At 32.6% G+C, this 18,366-nt stretch overlaps 1 protein-coding gene across 1 annotated transcript; it reads right to left on the bottom strand.

The window, feature by feature from the left end:
* Positions 1 to 1,361: 1,361 nt before the first annotated feature.
* LOC131055894 (probable disease resistance protein At4g33300) lies at positions 1,362 to 16,531 on the bottom strand. The gene is made up of 5 exons (XM_059218905.1): positions 16,333 to 16,531; positions 3,440 to 3,846; positions 2,817 to 3,172; positions 2,523 to 2,731; positions 1,362 to 2,241 (listed from the first exon to the last, which is right to left on the bottom strand). The coding sequence occupies exons 1-5, from the start codon at positions 16,529 to 16,531 to the stop codon at positions 1,424 to 1,426; spliced, it is 1,989 nt and encodes a 662-aa protein (XP_059074888.1). The 3' UTR covers positions 1,362 to 1,423.
* Positions 16,532 to 18,366: the final 1,835 nt, after the last annotated feature.

The following is an 18,366-nucleotide window of genomic DNA, read 5'->3' as shown; positions in this document are numbered from 1 at the left end:
TGATTATATTTTAGAATATTTATTAAACTTTTGAAAAAAATGAAATGCTTCAATATTGTTCAATAAATATAATTTATATTATATATATCAATGAATATGTGAGGGTTATTTGCAGAGGATAATATATTTATAGAATCATAAAAAAAGTGTAAAATCAAAATTTTACATGGTGCACTACAAACACTACTAGCATAGATATCTTAAATACATCTATCTAAAAGACTTTGAGAGATATTAGTTTGGAGTTGTCTATCTATTCTCAATAGCAATTTCAATGTAGGTGGTTTGAGACATATATCTCTCAACATCTTTTAGATAGATGTATTTAACATATCTATGCTAGTATAATATTTTAAATGACATAATTTTTTTTCAAGAATAATATTTGACTATTGAAATGTTTTCTAAGTTGAATAAAATGTTTGTATTCACACAATCACGAAAATATCATAAACACCACATTTTCATTACACATACATGTGATTTTTCTTAAATGAAAGATATTTATAAACAATAAAATGAGTTAGAGTTTTTAAATAGATAGGTTAATTTTATAACTTTGTTAATTAATCATACATATATATTAAGAAACGTTTTATAATAATATTATAAATCTTATGTTGTAAATTAATTTATATCTTAAAAATTAATAATTATATGACTAATATGTTATTAAAAGTATACCTTAAAAATTAATTTATAATAAACATAAATAAATATTTAAACAAACTAGTATTGGAATTTTTATTTTTAAGAAAAAAACCTTTTTGACTATTAAAGTGTGTATACATATATATAAGAGGTGGATAAAGTATCTTCAACATTTCAATCGCTCCTAAGCAATTACATTTCAGCTCTGGATGGATGGTTGACTAATCACTAGTAAATACTCCTCCTGCAATGTAGTAAAGAAAAATGTAGATCAGTTTCATAGGATTTTTCTATTCTATCGCTCAATACATATATGTAGATTCTATTTCAGAGCATACGTAGAATTAAATAGAAACTTGGACTTCAATCCTACATACAAAATTTTATGGCCTTTGCATACCTCCTTAGTTGCATCATATCTGCTGACTTCCTCGTTTAGGTATGTCCGCGCTCGAAAGCCCTGCATCATGGAGGGAGGTAGTATATTCTTTATTGATGGTAAATACTCCTGCAATGCAGTAAAGAAAAATGTAGATCGGTTTCAGAGCTTTTTTCAATCCTCACACTCAGATGCATGCAAAAGGTTTCCTATTTTCTAACCAAGTTTTTCAAGTGGCTTGCCTATAACAAAATGCCTAGGAAGTATCAAGTGTATTCATCAAAATTGAAATGTACGAAATTTGGGGTCATGATACCTGTAAACTATGATATGTACGTCTACTAAGATCCATATAATGTGATGTGTTTGGTCAAGAGTGCGAGGAGCAGAAGTTCAATCATCAATCCAATCAGATCTAAATTGCGCTTCCACAATTTCAATTCTAAGTTCCGGAATAGAAATTTTCTTGGCCCACAACCACTGCGTCTTAATCTCCTTATCACAAATAACATGTTTCAGAGAGATCAGTCCACAACCACTTATAGGCAACCTCTTCAAACGAGAACACTCTCTCATATCTAGCTCAGTTAATTTCTTTAGTTGGCCTATCTCCTCTGGAAGTTCTTTCAAGGCCTCGCACACTGAAATGTCTAGATATTCCAGCTCCCCAAGGTTTCCAATTGATGGTGGCAGCTCTTTTAGGTCTGGCAGTGCTGACAACCTTAACACTCTTAGAGAGCTTAGATTTCCAAGGTCATATGGTAGCTTGTGAACCTGATGGCAGTTGGTAATAGACCACATCTGAGCGTAAGGCATATAGCAGATATTTTGGGGCAACTCCTCTAAATCACTGCAGTGATCCAGGTTACACTCTTGTAGCTTGGGGTAATTGAATGTGGAAGCACTTCCAAACCCTTCGCATACACTTAAAGACAGCTTCTCCAAGTTGTGTAGTGCATTGCTCTGTTTCTGAAGGTTGGGTGCAACCAACCTTTGCAAGCGAACACTTCTTAGATGAGGGAGAGAAGATAAGACATCCAGACCCTCTATCGTGGCCCTTTTTGAACTGTAATTGCATACCACGAGAAATTTCAAGTTTTTCATGGATTTTATAAATGGGGGAAGATGGAATTCAATTGCAGCGAAGAATATTATCACTACCTCTGCTTTTGGTAAATTCATCTCGATCCACTCGCTTTCGTCCATCGGACCTGTATGGAAAATTCAGAGATGGATTCCAATTAGCACATTCTGGATTTAGGGTAATTAATCTCTCTGAGGTGCGTTAGATTCTCATATGCAAGGATAAAAGAAATATACATTTAATAAGTTCAGAAAATTTGATAATTTAGGAGAAGTTATATAGAGGTGGATTTGATGTAATAGATAAAATCTAGTTTTTCATTAGTTTTCTTCTCAAATATATGGCTAGCATTTCAGCCAAAAAAAATAGTAATTGGAAGCAATCCGTCTGTGTTGTCTTATAACTCACCTGTGTGAATGGAGACGATTTGAGCATCAAACGGTCTTTCATTAAGCAACTCCCATTTCCCTGGCAAAGTTTGCTCCTTCCTAGACAATAATAATCTCTCCCTGTTGATTATATGGCCTTGGCTTGCCAGATGTATGGCCAAATCTCGCATTACGTCATGCTGGGAAAAGTAAAGCTCGGAGGCATTTCCATAAGAAATTGCTGCTGCGCTCCTGATAAATTCGGCCACCATGTCAGGTCAGTTTCAAATACGTAACAACAAGAAAAACTAAATATTCAAGGATCAGCAATTACCTAGAATTGCTGGTTAGATTCAACAGATTTCTACTTGCAAGTTCCCACAAAATGGCAAAGGCTTCCTGCCATTCCATCTTCCTAAAATAAACCCAGATATCCAACAGCGCATCAGCACAGATTTTTATGTCTGCCGGAAATAACCCCAAGTCTAGAAAACATTCCCTGGCTACGTCATCCAAAAAACTAATACTGGTCTCCAAGCACGTAATTAGCCCATTCCTTTGATAATCTGATATCGATTCTCCCTTGGAAAGTTTCTTCTTTGCTGTTTCCCAGGCTGCACGAGGTTCTCCATTCAAACAGCTTCCAATCACCTTTAGGGCAAGCGGCAAGCCTTTGCATTCTGCTTGCACCTGTAATTCATCAAATGGAAATTTTTGTCAATATCCGTGGGATAGAGTGTAGGTTCCAAGAAATTACATGTATAATTTAAGTCACAATGCTCATAAATTAACTGCTTTCAACTTCTAACTAAGGTTGTATGACAATTGTTTTGAGTCCCGAAACATCTAGTAAATGCAAATTTTTCGTAAAATCACAAGAAGCTCTAGCTTCAATCACATTTTTTCTTTTTCAAGGTAGTAACTAATAAAGCTGTTGACTGAATTCATAGCTCATACCTCGTTAACCAAACTTGCTAATGCATTAGTTGGAATTGATGTCTGTCCGAAAGACCAGTAGCAGAAAAGAGACAGAGCATCTTCATGGCCCAGCAATGGTAACTGATACAATCGAGTAGATTGGTTTCTGGGGATCGTAGAGCTATCTCTAGTTGTGACAAGAGTCTTGAACCTTGCATCTTGAAATAGTAATTTCTCCAAATTTACTCTGGACCAGACATCATCCAATACCAGCAGAGTTGGTTTAGATTGCCATTGAAGCTGCTTCTGCAGATGCATACGTGCATCTTCTTCATTCTGGAACTCAGGACTCTTCATTCCGATAATTTTATCCCACAGTGTCTCTATAAGTCCTTTCACATTTGGTGACTGTGAAACAGTAAGGAAAACCACGTTTTGAAAATATCCTGATAATCATAGAGAAACCAGAAAATCTTAGAAACTATAGGAGGAAACTTACATCCCTTGACTTATGGCCTATAGTAAAATAATTTTGAAACAAACGTTGAGCGAAAACAATCGTAGTAGGCTTAAAACTTATTGTAAAAAAAGACAGAGAGAAGACTGAAAAGGGGAATGTACCACTCTCGATAAACATGCAATGAAAAAAAGGTCGTTGCAACAGATCGTAACAGTCAATATGTAGCGATCAGCTCTCTTTCGTAGAAATACACTCCCTGCTTTTCTTAAAAAGTATTTCTAAATATCCCATAATAACCTCTATATCCTATATCCCACTATGATTGACCTTCATTTTTTCAATCCCCGTAATAGAACTGATTGTTGTCTCTCCACAAATAAACTAGCACAATTGAACAAGCTACTAAATTTAGTATAACTAAGTTCTAAAAGGACTGAACAACAAACAAACGTGGAGGCATTTAAGGTAGATGTTCCTCATCATCCTCCCCTCCTCTTTAGAATCTGAACTTCTTTGTCCAAATGTAGTTTAATTAATCACAATTTTCAGGTTTGTTGATAGATGAGTTATGTCATACCAATTTTGAGATATGTAGGATAATAGTTTGAGATAGTAGATTCTTGCAAGGCATATGTGTTGTAGTCATGTAGTAGAAAGTACATGCATTTGTAATATTGCAGTGATCAAATTGAACTTTAAAGTTGAATTCAATGCTAGATCTATCAATTATAAAATTGAGACAATCAAAGTAACACATTAAACTTATAAAAACCTATTGATTTTAAATTATGTAGTGGTTAGGACATATTTTTTTAGTATCATAACTGGTTTTAGAGCTTTTTTCTTATAGATAGATAGAAGAAATGTTTACTATAATTATTTTGTCATTTGTTAATAAATATATTGATTACTAGTTAACAAACTTGATGTAACTAGATACTTTAATTTAAGAATAACATAAATAAATTGCCTATATTAAAATAATTTTATATAATTTATATAGTATAGTACAATATCATATAATAATATAAATTATAAAAATAACTTTATATATTTGTAAAGGATTTAATATATAGATATAGGTATATATTTGTAAGTCTATATTTTTTAGCAGAACCCTGAGTTTAACCTTAACTATAGTCATAATTCTTACCCTAGTTATAATTCTAGCTATAACTCTAATTTTAATTTTAACCTTAACCCTAATTGTAATAAAAAATCTAATTGTATATCTAAACATAATCTTGATTGTAATCCTAACCTTAATTCTAATGCTAACACTAACTCTAACCTAAACCTAATCTTATCTATAACCTTAATTTTAATCTTAAATATAACATTATCCCTAATTCTAAACCTTAAATGTATTCCTAGTTTAAACTCTTAACCTAATACTAAGAGGAAACATAACCTTAATTATAACCCTAACAATATCATTCACTCCAATCCTATTCACAACCTAACACTAATAGTAACCCTAATGTATCCCAAATGCTAATCATAATTCTAATCCTAATTGTAACCGCAAACATAACACTAATTATAACCTTAATAACAATCCTTATTCTAACTTTAACCCCCATTTAAAGTTAAACCTAACCCTAATTTTAACCTCAATTCTAGTTTAGTTCAAATTCTAGTTGTAACCATTTCCCTAATTCTAACCTTAACATTAATTTACACTCTAGCTCAGTGCTACCCCTAAATCTAACATTAAATACATTCCTCTAACTAAATTTGCACTTAACTCTAGCAATAACTATTAGTGTAAGCCTAAGCTTAACTTTAACATTAATTTTTGCTAAGAGTAAGCTTAACTTTAACATTAATTTTTCCTATAGTTTGAATCGTAATTCTTACCTTAATCATAGTTATATTGATTTTTTCATTATAATAATAATAATAAATTACTGATTATAAATATAATATAATTAATAGTTTGGAAATAGACTATAATCAATTGTTGTGATTGTAACCTTAAAATTATTAATTATAATGTAATTAATAATTATTTAATTAAAACAATTTAAAAAAATATTAATTAGAGTTATAATTTTAATTATATAATTTTATTTCTAATTCTAGCTTAGAATTATTTGAATTTAAACTTGATTTTATTCTTAATTATAAAATTAAATCATACATAGATTAATCAATGTATTTTAATTAACTACAATCATAATTTTAATTTAATTGTTCTAACCTTAACTTTAACACTAATTGTAATCTTAATTCTAATTTAATAGATAAAAAATATAAACATATTAGAGATATACTTTAAGAATGCATCTTTCACTTATATATTTCAAATTATTCATTTATTAAAAATTAATATAAATAAATAAAAAGATATTATAAATTTTAAATAAAATATTAAAATTTAATAATATTTAATAGTATATTAATTGTGTAGTAAAATAATTCAAATTTTTATTTTTTACTTTTATCCATTTTGTACTACGAGACATATAGTTAAAAAAATAACTTTCAAACCTTCAAATACTAAAAAGATAGGATTATCAATGGTTAGTCAAATAAAAAAGAAATACCAAAATGTTTGTTGCACAAACAATGAAATAACTCTTGTATATCATTTTGTTTATCTTTAAATATAAACTACTTTTTTATTTTCTTAAAAAAATAATAATTATGCAATCAATTATAGCAAGAAAAAATGAGTTTAACAAATAATAAAGTTAAAAAAGATACATCTTATCTTTATAAAATTCAAATTTATTTAAAAATAATAATAATTTTTAATTAGTCAGCAAATAATTTATTAATACGTAACTATAGTTCACTTGAATGCAATAGTATTGCATCCGGACAAGTACTAATAAGACTACTATGAATTCTTCTTATTGTCAATTATATTAAATAAAGTAGAACAATTAAAAAAACTACTACAATTGGTATAGCCAATTCCTAAAAAAATTGAATAAAAAACATATGTGGAGGAGGCATTCAAGATAGATGTTCCACCTCATCCTCCCCTTCTCTTTCGAATTTGAACCTCTTTGTTCAAATCTAATTTGATTGACCAAAATCTTCAAGACCATTGACAACATCTACATAAGACTACTATGAGTTCCTCTTATTGCCAATTATATACAAATGAGAATGGGTTTAATCTAATGCAATAAAAAATACACATGTAGCCTACAAAATTATTTACATCCATCGTGTCTATATCCTTTCATCATATCCTATAGATATTCATCTAGCAACGATTATTTTTGCATGTTTCAACCCCATACATAGCTATTGGCTTCTACATAGGTTACATGATTCTTGGCTACATATAGAAAAACAACTCCTTTGGGTGTAGTGAAGTCTAATCTCCATTCCCCTAAACATGCAAATCAACATTGAATGGAAGTGTAACACTCTATTGTTGAAAAGTTGGAACAAAACATAGCACCTCACTAGAGACACCAATCTCATCTGCCTAGGTCTAAGCACAAACTTAGGGACTAAAACCTTAATCTCAACATAAAATATATAGTATTAGGACCTTCAAGCAATATTCACACACTCTCCTTTGTGAATTATGATGTTATGATAATAACACACATGAATCAGGAAACCACACTCTGTCTCATTCTCTAGCATGCATGATATGTACTTGTATATTTAGAATTATATCATTTTGCATACTTGACACGCTTGAAATTAATCTAAGACACTCATATATATGTGTGTCATAGGTACAATTACAAATATAAGTTGGCCTAAAGCATAATAGATCATTTACAAGTTGGCCACATAAATTTTCTTCACAAAATATGTAGTAGGCTAGGTCCTAGAAGTAACCTATACATAAATTGATATGATGGACCACACCACACGCTTCACAAGATATCTTAAGAAATTCCAATGGGTTGTTCACTCACAATCTCCAACAAACACACACAATACACTTCATCCACAAGTTGACCGCATCAAATGTGTAATAGGTCAGGGATAAGAAATTCACACATGGTTCCACATAAGGAATTGGATTTTATGTGGATCTTATTGAGGATCAATTTGATCTTTAGGAACATCCACCCTAAATTTTCAACAACACATAAGAAAAACATCTACCACACCACTACAACATGAATAAGGTCTATTTGCAATGCAATAGAAAACAAGTGAAAAAAACACTGAGTTCCACCACACCAAAATTTTAAAAATATTGGATATAGATAGAACATGTGTAAGCATAATCTCCATTCAAATTTCAAACCACAACTCTAAAGGTTTGGTGTTTTGATATCGTGAGATAACCCAATGAGACCTAGCTTAGTGACCCAATGACACCTTGCCTTGGTCTTACTTTTTGTTGATTTTTGGGTATGGAGGGAGTGAGTTGAGGTGAGAATAAATCAATGGACAAATGGGCGAGCTCAAACAACATAGTCATTGGATAAACTTAGCCTATGAGAGTTGAACCTTGGACCTACATGGGAAGAACCCAAAGCCTTTGTAAAACCTTACTGATTGTTTGAGCTATGAGATAAAGCCCTACAACTCCAAAGTGTTAGCAAATGTGGACAACTACAAGTTACTTCGGCAAGCATACTATCAAGGTAAAAACATCCAAATTTTTGGGATAGACTTCCAAAATACTCCTATCAACATGAATAGATACACCATGATAATACCTACATGTCTCAACCAACTTTATAGTGATATCAATCAATGGAACTATCACAACTCAAGATGCTCTAATATGACATCATAAAATATTTTCTTCAACCTTTCAGATGCAACAAGAGAAAGTAGCAAGACTAAAACTCGACAGAAGACATCTATCTAACAGTCTCCCTCAAAGGCAACTTCCTTTCGACATTACTTACAAATTTCATCCAACAAGAGTTTCAATCATAAGTGTCTCAATCGACACCATTTTAAATAAAATTGTTTATATGGTTTCCTATTTGACAACTTCACCTCTCATTCTGAACAAATTAAAAAAAAAACAAATTCAATTCTAAATTTCTTTAATTAAGGAAACATTCATAAAAATATGAAATACCCTTTTGAAAACCTCTGAGTATAGAATCTTTTTGTAAGCATTTTTTAAAATATTAATCTAATTTTTTAAAATATAATACAAGTGAGTTTTTATAAGACAATATGAGGTTGATTAAAAAAATTTAAAAAAATATTAGAACATGTTCAAAAAAATTCAAAAATATATGGTGCATTAGAGAAGAGAATCCTCACCAAAATGGTATAATCTATTTTTTTAAGAGTACAAAAAATTAGAAAAAAATTGATGTCATATAAATACTCTGATGTTTTTTATAAAGTTTGACTTAAAAATGTTATCACAATAAAAATTTTCATTAATTTTTCTCAAGCATTAGGTGTTAAAGTTATTTATTTGGGGAAAATGAGATTTTCTTTTTAAATATAGTTTTTTTGTGATGTCAACTTGACCTCACCTTTTTCTAAAATTTTAGCAGATCAAATACTACTCTTAAATTCATATATAAAATATCAAACCAATTTTTAATTTTTTAAATAAATTTACAAGTATAAACTTCATCAAAAGCTATACATTTGATTAGTTTACATCATTTTGAAATTCAAAACCTAAAGACCACTTTTATGTGGTCGAAGGTGAATTCGTTTATTTTTTTTGACCATTTCCTTGTAAAAGTGTGACAAAAGTTTGTACCATTAACCTCTTTCACTATTTGTCTACTAGGAACTCAATCTATTTCATGTATGATAATAGTCTTCCATTTCTTTGGAGACCAACTCACTTTTTGTATTGATATGTTATGTCTCGCTATCTTTGTCTTTTTGAAATACAATCCTTTTCTAGCAAAGTACTTATAAATCTTCTCTTACCTATTCTACGGGTAAAAGCAAAATGTTGTGTCACACATTTATAAAGGAAGTGGCCAACACAACTAAAATTATTTAACTTTGACTGCACAAAAGTGAAATTTCTAAATTGAATTTCAAAATGATGTAAACTGATAAAATGTAGAAATATTAATTAAATTTATGTCTGTAATTTTTAAAATTAAAAAAAAAAATTGATATTTTTTTATTGTTGAAAAATGCTAAAAATTAGGGGTTTTAGTCGGCATCATAAAAAAAAAAGTTCGGATGAACTTAGTTCGATTAAAATTTTGGTTTCATCTAGGTGCCATGGCTACGCTAATGAGTGACACGTGGCAACACAAAGTTTGGCCAAAGTTAGTTTGACTAAACTACTCTAGTTAGCCCCAAGTGCGACATAACATTTCTCTTTGGCCCTTACAAATTGTTCTCCAAATCACTTCTATGTCGGTATAGTGTACTCTATTGGTTAGCAGAAGAAGAAGGTTCTATCGGCAAAGGGATGTACTGGTATGAGATTGCTAAATCATCAGGTTTAAACCGACTGTGTGTCGGTGAGACATGTGTTGATCGTTGTGATGCTATGTGGAGCTGAGGTGGCAAACTTGTTGTGGTCAGTGAAGCCTCCATCGGAAGGGTTATTGAAACAAATAATTGCCATTAATGAAATAGCCACAAAACATGGGATTGTATCTAATTGTTGCGGCTCAAGGAAGAAAGGATGACAAAGGAAGATCAGGGAGCAGTTTGCGCTTGCATCAATGAAAAGGAAATCTAATTGCAAGAAGATCGTAAAAAGGAAAAAGAAAGGCATTTTTATGTGTCGACGGATTTCAAGGCAGGAAATCGAGTTCGTGATTGCTATCTTTAGCAAGTATCCATTAGACAATGGAAAACGTGTACAAGTGCATCCCTGGAGTACAAGTGATCGATCCTAGATAGATTGGATCAGATCTCATGCAGATCATGTCAGGAATAGGAAATGCTAGCCACTCTAAATTTGAATTGCCTTTTGGCACAAAACCATGACATAAATACATGAGCTCGAGACAGAGCAAGATGATGCTGCAAAAAAGGAAAAGAGAAGAAAAAGATTAAGTGCTGAGAAGATTTTAGCCTTAGAATTTATTCTAAGAAAGTCGCAGAGTTAGAGAGAAAGAAAACTGGTGAGAGGGTTTAACCGGTAGCGATTAAGTACCGGTATAACTGTACGTTCAACAATTAAACAAACCGGCAAGGTTTAGTAGAGAAAGGAAACATCCCAGAGCAACATAGAGTGTGATGAGACTATGAGAGAAGAAGAGTAATAAGAGTAGCCTCTATTTGATTTTTAATTCATTCTCTTTCTGTATTTATTTTACTTTAATAATTCTTCTTTATATTGCAGCCATTTTTATATTCTCTTCTTTTCTTCTTCAACTATTGCTAATTCCTTATTCACTTATTCACCTTTCTAATCAAGAAAGTCTCATTATTTGTCAAATATCTCTATGTACAATCTTAACTCTCTTACTTTTTCTATTTTCTTCTTTCAATATTTGTAATTTTTATTTCCTTCTTCTAATTGAGTTTGAAGATTTAGTAACACATTTATTTGTTTTTCTATGACTTCAATTATTTTTCTTATTTATTGAAAAATTATTTTTTTTCTCTTCTTCTAGAGAAAGCTTCACAAAAATTCTCTATCCCCGACATCTTAAATTTTGTGATACAAAATTGATGTACTCGTTTCTCTAATTCTAATATGGGAATTGTTAAACTCTCTTTGAATGATAACAAACACAACTATAAAGAATTCAAATGGAATATACAATTCTCAATAAATATCCATTGAGAAACATTTTTTTTTTAAACTCTCCTTTACATTATGACAACATAATGTTATGTATTCTAACTCAAATACTTGGTGGTAAGGTTTATCTATCCCTATATCTCTATTTATCTTCTCCCTCTATCCTTCCCACTATACCTATCTCTCTATTTCTCCCTCTTTATATCCCTCTCTCTCCCTCTTTGTCTCTCTCCCTATCACTCCCTCTTTTTATCTATTTACTTCTCTATTTCTCTTTGTATGCCCCACTCTCTATCAATTTATATATTGTTAGTGAACAGATTTGTCTTTCAAAAATGAATATGCAAATTAACTCCCAATGCCCAGAATGAAGGACAAAAAGCACTAATAGTTGGATCGATTATCATGAGATTGATAATCTTCCTCTGAATTTTACAGGGTACAACTCTCCGGTCAAATGTTCAATAAATTAATTGGTTCTAACCACACATTTGCTTTTAACCGGAAAGCAAGTAAGGCTACCTGCTTCATTCTTAGATGAGAGGCTAATAGTTTACAATCTTCAAGATGTTTCACCATGAGATTCAGAAATAATTGAAACAAAGTTCAATAACTTTGACTCAACACCTCATAAAAACAGGTAAAAGAAATAAAATCTCTTTTCAAACATTTATCTTTTAAAATCACACAGAAAGGAGTCTCAGAATAAGAACAATATTTTCCATCAGAAAGACAATCACTTTCATTTGATTAAATTAATATTTGCAAAGAAATATCACTACACAGATTCAAAACTCAAAGGTTTTCCTTCTCCCAAACATGTATGATATTTTATATATATGTATTTTATGCAACAAAGACACATCAATACATGTATAAATCCCTTCCAATTTCAGATTTTCAAAGTCTGATGACTTCCTTCCCCGAAACAGAACCTCTAAAAACTAGAAAACTAATTCCCCTATTCTAACCCCCTCTCTCCCCCTTTCTTTGCATATTTGTCCTTCTTTTCCTCTTGGTGAGACACTTTCAGTTTCAAAAACTGAATCTTGGCATATCATATGCTGACAGCTAGATATAAATAACTGTCTTCATTCTATCAACACTTACTTGGCTTCAAAGTAATATTCAATCATAATGTTTTAATATGAAAACATTATAACTTAAAATACATAAGTTTTATGAATTAATTATGGGCTCCTTCGTTACAAATATAAGTCATGCCTTGCTAATATTTGAAAACAAGAAACTCGATTGCTGCTGGTCATTTTGGACAGACCCGCACTCAGTCATCCATATCTTTTGAAGGAGACATAATTCTGTTAATCACTCTAGTGGAAACGTGCGTAACTTGTCTATGCACGACATATAAAAAAATGGTAAAAAGCCAACGGTGGAATGAAAAGATATGCCCCCCGCAACATGATGGTTTTTCTGTCACAAAAATCAGAAAATGTTTTCTGTTTTGGACTTGTATTCTGTTAAGTGTATCTTACAGATCACATTGAATTTCCACAATTCCTTTGGTGAGAACTTGAAAAAATAGGTTTCATAAAAGATATCCGAAATCCAGCTTGATCCAACGATTGAAGTGAGAGATATACCCCCTGCATAGAGACTAATTTTGCTATCTCAGAAAATTTGTATTTACAGGCTGCATAGAAATTTATAAACATTCTTCGTGTTAACTCTTTCTCAATCCTCTAAAAAAAATAACCAATTGCTGCTTGAGTAAATGGTGAATCATTATCCCTCTTCCAAACTTTTGTTGGTTGACCAAATTTGTCCACTGATTGCTTTACCTCTCCATTTTGGTTGTGCGTTGAACCTTTGAACTTCATTGAACATGTTGAACATTCCTGAACTGCTTGAACTTTTGGAACCTGCTGAACTACTTTGAACCATTTTGAACCCGACTGAACTTTTGAACCTGCTTGAACTAAATGAACCTGATTGAACTGAATGAACCTGATTGGATTGAATGAACCTGATTGAACTGAATGAACCTGATTCAAGATGGTTCAATGTGTTCACGGAGTTCAACCAATTACTAAAACTCAACATTTTTGATTTAAAGATAATTTACAAAGGGACTAAGGGCTCAAACCGAGGCATTGCAAGAAAGACAAGGACTCTGAATGAAATTTCAAAGGGGAATTTACTCTTATTTTGAAGGAAGAATGATGCGGTAACATATATATCTTTCTCCCTCTATGTATCTATCTTCATATCTTTTTCATTCACACACACACATTCCTTGTTTCTCCCTACATCTCTATCTCTATACCTCTCTTACTCACACAAACACACACACTCCATTTCTCCATCTCTCTATCTATCTATCTATCTATCTATCCATCTATCTATCTATCTATATATATATATATAGATATCACTTCTTAAATCTTTATCTTTCTATCTATTTCCCCCTCTCTTATTATCTCCTTTCTTTCTCCATTTATTTCTATCCCTCTTTCTCTCCCCTTCTATCTCTCCCTTTCTCACAACCCCTTTATATTTCATAAGTTGCATCTACTCTATCTCTCCTATCTATCCCATCTCTACCTCTTTTTATCCCCATCTCTCCCTCTCTCCCCATCACTTTGTCTTTTTATATCTCTCTATTTCTCTTCTCCCTCTAATGCATATACAAACACACACCCTCCATTTCTCCCTCCCTATCTCTATGTCTTTATCTTTCACCTACTTTATCTATCTCCATCTCTCTAAACATTTCTCTTTGTTACTTCTTCAACTTCTTTCTCTCTCACTCTTGCACCCTCTATCTCTATCTCCATTTATCTATGCCCCCCTCTCTATCTATATATCATTATCTCCACCTGTCTCTCCCCTTGCTATTCACTCCATCTCTCTTGTACACTACCTATATGTCTATATTTCTCTTTATGTCTCTCTTGCTCGTCTATCTATCTATCTATCTATCTATCTATCTATATTTACCTCTATCTATATCACTCCTCCCTCTCTCTATATATTGATCTCTCTCCTCTCTCTATATCTTTCTGTCCATATCTTTCTGTACCTCTATCTCCTTATCTCTATATCTCTTTCCTATCTCTCTATATCTTTCCCTATCCCTCTCCATCTCTTTATATTTCCCTCTATCTATCCCAGTTTCTCTCCCCTCTACATATCTCTCTCCCTTTTCTCCTCTCTATCTCACCCTCTCTATATCTCTCCATATTTCCCTCTCTCATTCCCTCACTATTCCATATCTATCTCTTTATCTCTACTTGTCTCCCTTCCTCTTCTCACTATCCCATATCTCTCTCTCTCTTCCAATATATTTATATATCCCTTTATCTCTCCTTATTTCTCTCACCTTCTCTCCATCTCTATTTGTCTATCTCTTTATCTCTCTCACTCTCTCCCTCTCTCTATATCTCATTATATATCTCTATCCCTCTATCACTCTTTATCAACATCTATATATCTCTATACCTCTCCCTCTATATCCCCCTATCTTTCTATCTTTATCTCTCCTCAACTTTTGTTTATTGCTCTATTTATTTTTCTACTCTTCTTCTCTCACTCTATCTTTATCTCTACCTCCATCTTCCTCTTTATATCTATCTCTCCATATCTCTTCTTTCATATATCCATCTATCTCTATCTAGTTATATCTCTATGTCTCTACCACTGTATCTCTCCCTCACTTTATATATCACTTACTATCTCTATCTTTATCTTTCTATCTCTCCCACTTGCCCCCTACTCTCCCTCTCTCTCTCTCTCTCTCTCTCCATATTCCTCTCATTTTTGTCCATCTCCATCTCCATCTATATCTCTATCTTCTTATCCATATATATCTCTTTACCTGTCTCTCTTTGGCTCTTCTCCCATCCATCTCTCCCTCTTTCTATTGCTATCTCTACCTCTCTCTCCCTCTCACCATATCACAAACATAACATGAGCCTATTGGTAATGGAACTTGATTATCTTTCCAATTCAAAGGATTTGTTTAAGTTATGATTGGATCCTTGTAAGTAGATGCATACTTGATTTGAAGCTATCACTTCTCCATTGAGACCTTTGTTGCACAAATAACATCATTTTTTTAATGGCTTACCAATTGACCTTATATACTACACAATTTTTGTACAAAAAATAAACCATTTTTTTTTTCCAATTGACTTTCTACACCTCTACAACATACTCTTTGTACACCAAGTTATAAATATCTTACAACAACCTCTACATCCTATGATGATCCACCTCCATTTATTTTCTAATCCGCAAAATAGAAATATCCGATTCTTTGTCTGTAAATTCCTTCATAAATAAACAAATAAGACTAACTACTAAAACTAGTAAAACCGATTCCTAAAAATGCTGAGCAACAAACAGACGTGCAGGCGGCATTCAAGGTAGATGATCTGCATCATCCTTGAGACTAGTAGCTTGCATCAGAAAGTTTGATGAGCTCAGAGGAGACTCTTAACAACATAATGTTATCAGGTTAATATTTCACTAGCTTTTCAATGCTGTAGCTATTCTGCAATTTCTTAGATCTTATAAGAACAACTGAGTATGCATTTATTTGGTTAATTAAATGGGTATATCTGTGCCTTCATAATTCTCTGCTGTTGAAAATAATTTTTATTCTCAAGGGTGAGGCGGAACAGAGCGAATTTTGAGACCAATTTAGAGGTTCCTTAAGTCTGAACTGCATGAAATCTTGTCGGATATTTTATCTCACAATCACATACAGAAGAACAACAGGCAAAATCTTAACATTCATGACCAGAAATCTGAGATAGATTGGATCTCTGGCAAAGGATTAAAAACTCAAAATTGAGGAGAAGATCAGTTTACCTTTAATATCACCATCATTGCATAGAGCCAGCGCCAAAGTAGTTTTTCGACCACCACCAATACACTGCATACCAACGACCGATACCTGTGTCTGGAACAAAAGCTTCTTCAAGTCTCCAATAGATTTTTCTAACCCCACATAAAACTGAGGTTTCACTGAAACAACGTCATGAGCAGAGTAATTAAAACCCTCTTCCATTTCACAATTCTGACACAAGTTCCTCTACCCAGATATTTGCTGAAGAAACATGGTATTACGAGGGGCGTTATTAGCAAGGGTAGAAGCTTGTTCGCAGATGGATTCATTCAGCATGGTGCTCAGATCTGCAGGCTCAGGCTGTAACTCCTGGTAATGATCTTGCAGTTGTTGCTTAAGCTTTCTGGAATCTAGCAATATATGGGCAGGCATGAGATCCATGAAACCCTGGATATCCTGCTCCAGGCGGTGGATCTGATGAGCATACCTATATCCAAGATAGGGGTTAAAAGGGCTAATGTTCTCACATTTCTTTAACACCTCTGCACCCCTGATAAGGACGTTGAACAACTGATAAAAAATGGGACTTTGCTGATCCTTGGGCAGTTCGAGCTCAGATAATTAAAGCTGCTGAATAGTTGGGATTAGGGATTTGAGTTTTGCATTTGCTCTCATCCAGAGAGCCTTTAAATCGAAGCTCATCTTTGATTGATGAGTAGAAACTTTAGTTAAGAGCTGTACACAACTCTAAGTTTAAATGAATAAAATCTAAAGCTTGAAGCTCGATATTATTCCTTTCTCTCTCTGCAAATTTCTGATTTAAACATCGGATCGTATCTGCTTTGTGAGGCAATCGAAGAGCGGTTTAAGAAAACAGCTGATGGAAAAGTTACGACCTACTTCTCGCTGAAAACAAGCAAATACATGTAACCAATTGTCTTCGAAGATACCGGTTGTCCTAGTCATTGCCGAATGCTTCCTAGATAATGCTCCATGAAGCCTATATCTTCAACGAGACTTAACTCTAGTTTAACACAATTTAACTTCAGCGAGACTTAACTGCAATTCAACGTTAGTTAACGTGGCTTTTTATTATTAGTGACAATATTAAGCATAAGAAAGGATCATTGCAGTTGCATGCGTTCAGATTTTCTCCATCTACTCGTTTCAGAAATCATAGCACTGCCACAGAAAAAAGGATGCTATGGTGATGGCTGGATAGCGGCTACCTTCTACCCCTGCCTTTCTTGGATACGGTTATTTACAATATAAAATGGTATTTGATCAAAAATATAAATTTGTATAACAAAATTGTTTTTTATCAGTTTTTTATCAAATTTTTGTATTTTTATAATATTAAGAAGGCAGATTAAGAAGATTGAACCAGTAGAAATAGTGTTTAATTCTGTTGTGATTTGCAGATTTTATGTTTTTAATCAGATGCTGTTTTATACCTAAAAATCTTAAAATAAAAAATATTAAATGTGATTAACTCTACATCTTGTTTGAGCCCAGGAAAATTCGAAAACGAGGATTTGACAATTAATTTTCTTTTTTAAAAACTTAATGAGAAAACAAGAAAAATGGTGCAGAGATGAGTAGAAAATAAATCTCGCACGTATAAGTGACATCGAGAAGACAACAAACAGTGGGAGAGAGTGAAGCTTACAGAGTGAACAGTACTGAGGGTAGTCGGGATTTCCCCTTAATCACAATTACAACCATTTATGATACTTGATAGATGAAATTTGTTTTCGTAATATCTTGGTGAAATGTCTGCACACCTACAATGTTTAAAAAATAAAATTCGCCATTACTATGAACTCTGATAAAATGATACCTTGTGTCAGTACATTTGCTCTAATAATCTTGCAATTATTGCTTAAGTTTTCTAGAATCTAGCAATATATGGGCAGGAATGAGATTCATGCCATGAATCTCCTCCTCTAGGCGGACTATCTGCCAAGGATACCTATATCTAAGAAAGGGGTTATAAGGGCCAATATTCTCACATTTCACCCCTGATAAGGATGTTGAACAACACATTAAAAATGGGG

Source organism: Cryptomeria japonica, chromosome 4 (genome assembly GCF_030272615.1).
Source record: "Cryptomeria japonica chromosome 4, Sugi_1.0, whole genome shotgun sequence".
NCBI classification, from domain to species: Eukaryota; Viridiplantae; Streptophyta; class Pinopsida; order Cupressales; family Cupressaceae; genus Cryptomeria; species Cryptomeria japonica.
Note: the sequence above shows the minus strand (reverse complement) of the source record. Positions and strands in the feature narration are given on the sequence as shown.